The 7,500-nt window shown below is 33.1% G+C and overlaps 1 protein-coding gene across 1 annotated transcript in view; it reads left to right on the top strand.

Annotated features, from left to right (window-relative positions):
• LOC137616580 (pleckstrin homology domain-containing family G member 7-like) overlaps window positions 1–7,500 on the top strand; it is a 723,306-nt gene that overhangs the window by 622,337 nt on the left and 93,469 nt on the right. Inside the window, exons 10-11 of the mRNA XM_068346464.1 lie at window positions 3,827–3,931; window positions 6,723–6,839. Of these exons, the coding sequence (XP_068202565.1) occupies window positions 3,827–3,931; window positions 6,723–6,839 (222 nt within the window). The remainder of the gene's footprint in view (window positions 1–3,826; window positions 3,932–6,722; window positions 6,840–7,500) is intronic.

Here is a 7,500-nt window from a genome sequence, read left to right as displayed (position 1 = left end):
AATATAATTCTAGCCGAATATCTATGATGGTGATATTTCCCGTATCCTTGAGCAGTGATAAAATGGTTGATTTATAAAGCTTTGAAAGATTCAAGGCTATAAGGGATATGTAAGGTGATCCACTGCCTGGGGGAAAAAAAAAATCTCGCAAAACTTTTGAGATTGTCTCATCAGGTTTTTTTTTTTTTTATAAAGATAAGTGAAAATCAAGAGCAAATAAAAGTTGATATTTAATTGGTCGGATACATGTTACATAGTGTAAAAAATATTTCGAAATCATAGAACGTAGGTTTATAATGATCGCCTAAAATTGGTGCAAATTATATGGCAAACTCTTAAGAAATTCTGTTTTCTTTGTTGACTCTTATTTCGTTACCGATCTTTTGAGACGTTGAGTTATTTTTTTTAATATTGTGTACAAGAATTTGACGGACCTCCTCGGAGAATTTGGATGATTTTAACGTAAATAAATCCTTTCATCCATTACTTTTCTTTTGTTCTTGGTTGATTGTATGAATTGTGCCATTTCGAGATGGGAAAATTCAGAAACATGAAGACTGAATTTGGCAGCACACTTTATATACAGTGCCATTCTTGAAAGAAAAAGAAGAGCGAATGTTATGCAAGGCTTATAGAGCAATTAGAAAATGAGCATATTATTTTACCATAAGCAAGCAGAGGCAAGGAGTGACATTGCCCTAGCAAGAAGGACAGTGCCCTAGAGACTGACTATATATATACATATGATCAGCACTAAAGCCCCTAGCAAGAAGGACAGTGCCCTAGAGACTGACTATATATATACATATGATCAGCACTAAAGCCCCTTTCCACCCAAGCTAAGGCTAGGGAGGGCCCTGGCAATGGGTGCTGATGACTCAGCAGGTAGACCTGAGGCTCCCCCATTTCTTAGCTCACAAGGATAGTGAGGTTGCAGACGCTAAAGAAATTAACCAGTTAGAGCGGGACTCGAACCCCAGTCAGGCGATCACAAGGCAGATACGTTATTAATAGGTCATAGTAGGAAGTAACGTTGACAATAATCCCTTAACAAGCTCGTTCCCTAAAACATTTCCTTGAAATTGAACCAAAAATCGTTGAACAAAAAATTTATTGGACGAAAAAACATGGGCCTAGAAGACTTGGACGAAGGAAAATCGTGTGAAAAGACCACCGCCCCCCCCCCCACCACACACACACGCAAAATCGAGCCAAGAAATTATATTTTCCCGGTATTCTGTTTTAAGATTATTCACAATTTATTGAAGTGGACCAGTATCTACATTAGCGTTGAAATTTGATAGAGTCCTTCTGCATTTGACTTTCATATAAGTCAACAGTAAAATTGAACACCTCTCTCTCTCTCTCTCTCTCTCCTCTCTCTCTCTCTCTCTCTCTCTCTCTCTCTCTCTCTCTCTGCATTCTTGGAAAGCTAGGAAAAGTAATTAGGTTTCAATTTCCTAGCTATTGCGATAGTTCCCTTCGCATGTGTTTTCACCATTTTTTTTCCTTGAGGTACTTCCCTTAGAGAATATAATCTCCTCCTCACTGGAAAATATTCCAATAAGGATTAAGCGTCGTAATCCGGATATTTTACTATTGAAGAAATTACAGCTTTGACTGAAAAGTTGGTTCGATTGCAACCAAACACACACACACACACATATATCTATAGATATATATATATAGATATTATATATATATATATATACATATATATATATCTATATAAGATATATATATATATATATATATATATATATATAATACTATATATATATATATATATATATATGTATATATATATATATATATATATATATATACTATATATATATATATATATATACTATATATATATACATGTATATATAATTTGTTGAAAGATAGATAGCGTTAAAAATTGACCATAATGGGGATTACTGTTTGTTACAGTTTATCGTAGCTGAAATGTCGAGGAGGCGGCCTGTCTTCAGGATGAAATAATAGAATTGCTACTTTCAAGAATACTGTACTGTAGTTTTAACGTTTGCCAAATAGCCATTACTTTAAAAAAGGAAGAAAAACTTTCGGAGTCTTTCTATAGATTTTTTTTGGAGTCTCTCTCTCTCTCTCTCTCTCTCTCTCTCTCTCTCCTCTCTCTCTCTCTCTCTCTGTCAATGAAACAATTAATTCGGTACCATATAGGAAGGGCGGTAAATATTCTCAGCAGGGTAATTATACACTAAAAGGCATATTGACAAACATATATACATAAAAGAGAGAGAGAGAGAGAGAGAGAGAGAGAGAGAGAGAGAGAGAGAGGAGAGAGAGAGAGAGAGAGAGAGAGAGAGAGAGAGAGAGAGAATATAATATATAATCTAATTTATAGTGAAATCCAAAGAACTAGAGCACCAGCGTTATTAAAATAAAATCTTCAATAAAGGTTCGCTTGCTTAGTGCTTGATACGTATTTTTGGATCTTTATCGACATCGATATCCGCATTTACGTGAACGTATATTTAAAAGAGTGGGTATATGGAGTAGAAAAATCAATTATAATTATTTTGAAAGGATTAAAAAAAGTTACTTACAGTAGATAAAAAAAGGTTACGAATTTTACAACTGTCCTGTTATCAAGAAGTTAGAGAAATTTCTATCTTGGATTTGAGAATTAATGTTACATAAATGTCAGTGAAGGAAAAGTAATTTTTCGCTTGTTTTTGCAAAGTTTTCTCCCTTTATTAAAACTCGTAAACAGATATGAAAATTTCTTACGAACCTAAAAACATCTAAAAGAGTTGGTTATTTTCTGTTTTTAATGTCGACTTTAGTTCAGTGCTGACGTCATACGAATTAATTTTTTCCTCTTTATAACAGAATGAGGAAATTATACGGCTTGTCCAAAAAATATTTGATAAGGAAAGGTGTAAAACAACAGTTTTTTGTCATTTGATTAAAGTGCTTATTATACAAAATGTTATAGAAAACCAACCTCATATTTGATAAAAGCAATCGTGTTGTTGTTTTAACATTTCCAGCACAGTCTTTATCTCCACTAAATTTCAAAGACCAGCGATCTATTGTCAATTTCTTTTAGCGATGCAGATTTGCACCGACTCACAGCGGTGCTCTTTTAGCTTGGAAAAGTTGCCTGATCGCTGATTGGTTGGACGAGATAATTCTAACCAATCAGCGATCAGGAAACTTTTCCGAGCTAAAAGGGCACCGTTGCGAGTCGGTGCAAATCTGCCTCGATAAAAGAAATGGACTATAGTTATGTATACAGTATGTGTATCCATCTGGCGTCCCAACATCAAAGGTCATAGACGACCTGATCTTTCAACCCTTCCAATGTTAATAAGTAAGACTCAATTTCAAACTCCATTTCCCTGGTGTCTTGTTCGTGGTAAACCCCACTACATGCTTTTACCTTATATACCACATTACTCATTGTTTGTCCATGTTTTCTTCTATACTATTCATAGTTACGTCACGTGAGTTTTTAAAACAAATATTTCTTGAATCTTTTGGCAAAATTTGCATGTATTGATGTTTAAATAATTCCAGATAAAAAGTTGTTCTAGTATTTATTTAATTGGTCGTCTCTCTCTCTCTCTCTCTCTCTCTCTCTCTCTCTCTCTCTCTCTCTCTCTCTCTCTCTCTCGTTCAATTGATGATAATTCATCATTAAATGTCTTGTTTTTTGTAGTGTAAACTTTTATTTTTTACTCTCTCCTCTCTCTCTCTCTCTTCTCTCTCTCTCTTCTCTCTAGTTCAAAGGATGATATTTCATCATTAAATGTTATTTTTTTTGTAGTATAAACTTTTATTTTCTACCCTCCAGGTTACTTACGCTTTCTGCAAAGAGTTCATCAATCTCCTGGAACAACACCAAGTCCCGGGAGGTCAGCTGGATACGACGAATGTTCTTGTCAAACTCTTCCAAAAGGTAAGCACCACAGGTAACACAGTAAGAGCTCCTAAAATGGCGTGTTATGCTGTAAAACCTTTTATGACTAGGTTGATGTTCAATGTATATATATATATATATATATATGTATATATATGTATATATGTATATATATATATGTATATATGTATTGTACATATATATATATATATATATGTGTGTGTGTGTATATATATATCTATATATATACATATATATATATATATATAAGTTAGTCATGTATATACCGTATATATATATATATATACATATGTATATATATATATATATATTAAAATGCAGACAGGAAAAATATATTTTTTGTTTTGAATGTAAGCGGATGTAAGGTAGATATGAGAAACTGAATAAAACCTTAGTTTTTGAAAGAAGTAAGGTTGAATGTTTTGCCTTATTATGGAACGCAAGTAAAGGAACTGTTTGCTAGTTAGGGACAAAGAGTGATTGATTTTGGTGGCTTGAAAATAGGTGCAGGAATGTCATATGAATATTTTGCAGTGGAAGTAATTAAGGCATTTGATACATATAATAAGGAAGCGAGAAGAGCATAGAAGAAGGAAATGGTTGAGATAATTTGTTAGGGTATAACAAACAGACGTGGAATGAGTAGATGAAGGCCTTGTAATATCTTTTTATGTACTCCTGGGTACAACAGAGAGTGTTTGTGGGTATAAAATTAATGTGGTGATATAAAGAATTAAAATTTTCAGTATGAAGAAAGGAAGAGACAAATCTAAGGACCAGTGGTTTTATAGGAGAGCAGAGCATACATAGTGTAGCCTACAGGAGGATAGATAGTTTAGTCAAGATTAAAGTGAAGAGAAAAAGATTGATTGATTGATTGATTTGAGGTTTTCTGAGAAAAAGATAGCAGTTACAAAATCAATCGGGAGATAGTGAGAGAACACTTTCCGTAGACCAAAAAAGTGTTTTACAGAGAAATTCAGACAAAGGAAGGTTATGTAAAACGTCTGGAATGAAAGTAGTCTTTGGTCAATGGAATGGGTAATTTGGGGGTTTGTTGAATGCATACAGAGAAGAGAGATAGAGTTTAAGGATGCATGACTTGAAATGGGTAGAGTAAACCTGAGATTGTTTATTATTATTATTATTATTATTATTATTATTATTATTATTATTATTATTATTATTATTATTATTATTATTAGCTAAGCTACAATCCTAGTTTGAAAAGCAAGATCCTATAAGCACAATGGCTCCAACAGTGAAAAATAGCCCAATGAGAAAAGGAAATAAGGAAGTAAATAAACGATATGAGAAATAATTAACAATTAATAAAATATTTAAAAAACAGTAACAACATCAAAACATATATTTCATATATAAGAATCTGCTTTATATTGGTGATAGTGTCATTGAGTGGTTGATCCGGGTTGGTAATGTATGTCTGGATGAAGGAAATGTCTTGAGGAAAGGGTGAACTTAAGGCTTCATAAAGGTATAGGTTAAAAGGAGGTTATAAGAATAATATAACCATAATATTATTTATATCAACGAGGAAGATTCACTAAGTTTTTTAGAGAAAACTCAACTGGTAGAGAGAAGGATAAACTTATGAATATAGTATGAGTTTAGGCAAGCAATCCACTTCTTGGAACATAGCAGATTAGAATTTTAAGAAACATTTTCAACGCTAAAAACTATTTTTTGGGGGGGAGATATTTTAGTTGGTAATGACTAATTGGGTCTAAATTTGGAAAGACGTTAAGATAAGTAAACATAATGGGGAATTTTACTTCACAAAGTAACGATTAAACTGATATCATGATAAACACACTAGAGGATGACTGAAGAATATTTTTCTATCAATTCTAGAACAACATTAGAAATACAAAACTTATGTTACAACAGCAAAAGGGAAACATAAAGACCATGGAAAGAAAAAATAAACAGACAATGTTATAGAAAAACACTGAAAAGCAAAAGGCTTTAGGAAGGTGTAGGTCCTGTAGGATATAAAAACAAAAACCCCAAAAAGTCTCTTTTCCCTGGAGATTTCTGCCAACGTCAACGAAAAAGGAATTTGTAAGTTCGGAGAAGTTCTAATTCGGTTATTCGTAGAAGCGGCTGCACCATGGAATGGGGATATCAGAATAACTTTCTCTCTCTCTCTCTCTCTCTCTCTCTCTCTCTCTCTCTCTCTCTGACCTAATAGATAGTCTTATAAAATAGGACCTCAGTGTGTTTTGATCGTAATTTTGGTCAACACCGTGTCTATGTAAGGTATAATTATTATATAACTACAATGATTATTTGAAAATCATATTTTCTTCCTCCGGAGCCACAGTATATAAGATAAGCTGAAATGTTAAGCTCTTTTCTATGGACCTTCTTTGTATTTTACATTATTATTGGAAAAATACTGAGGGGCCTATTTATTTATAAAGAAAAAAATTTACGTACAGAAAAAATAATACAAACGGGGTATTAGACAACGTGAATGAGATGTGTATTGTTTGAAATTGATCAAACTTTATTAATAGTAATTTAAATGCTGCAAATTAAAGCGTGCTCTACCCGATTTTAAACTTCAGTCCGTGTCAAGGATTTTATAGTCTCCGTAATTAACCCTTTCCTCACAAAAAAAAAAAATCGACATATAGATTAACAAAATTAGTTTATTGCGATTCTTTATATTAATATTTTAACAAACAATTGTCTCTGGGCTTGTAGCATTTGTCTGATCATTGCCACGAACTTGGGTTTTTACATTTTTTTGTTCTCATTTTGTTTTCTTCTTTCTTTTTTGCAGGGCAGCAAAGCCACCATGCTTTGCCAAGCCTATCACCGATACGCCCTCAACTACATCAACGCTTTGAACTACCTCGAAACCCTCAGACGACAGCTCGAGTTCTGCGAATTCGAAAAGGTTAGTGGGTTCACCCATGGTTCTGTTATGTAATTCAGCTCTAAATTTTGTCTTATGCCTTCATTTTTCAAATTCGGTGGTGGGTTATTTTTTATTTTTTTTATTTTTTTTTTTTTAGACTGCATGAACACCTATTCATTACTTAGAAATTTCATTCGAGGAAACAGAGTTGTAATAAAAGAAAAATAGTGTATTATTAGACTGGAATAATGACAATTGTGGAGGCTATGCCAATAATTAAACTCAAAATATTCGTTTGTGTTTTTCCTACATTTCGGAAATGCGTGTTTTTGTTGGAGGATGCAATGAACATCTGTTCATTACTTATGAGTTTCATTCGAGGAACAGAGTTGTAACAAAAGAAAAAGGACATTACAATGAGACTGGGATAATTACAATGTTCCGAACTCCCATTATCCGATGTTAATGCCGGAGAAATTGAAAATGAAAGATAAGCCCTCAACTCTGTAGTGGTTTGCATTAATATTTTCCCTTCTACTTTACAGTGATTCATCATCCTCATCATCATAATATTATCATTATCATATCCATGAAAAAACCGAATAAAAATAAAGACAATATTTAATCATGCTATATCAACAGGTTTTTTAAACGTTTTCCGGAAGGCTTTGTCGGTCATTAAATGTTTGGATGGATGCTG

Source organism: Palaemon carinicauda, chromosome 2 (genome assembly GCF_036898095.1).
Source record: "Palaemon carinicauda isolate YSFRI2023 chromosome 2, ASM3689809v2, whole genome shotgun sequence".
NCBI lineage: Eukaryota > Metazoa > Arthropoda > Malacostraca > Decapoda > Palaemonidae > Palaemon > Palaemon carinicauda.
Note: the sequence above shows the minus strand (reverse complement) of the source record. Positions and strands in the feature narration are given on the sequence as shown.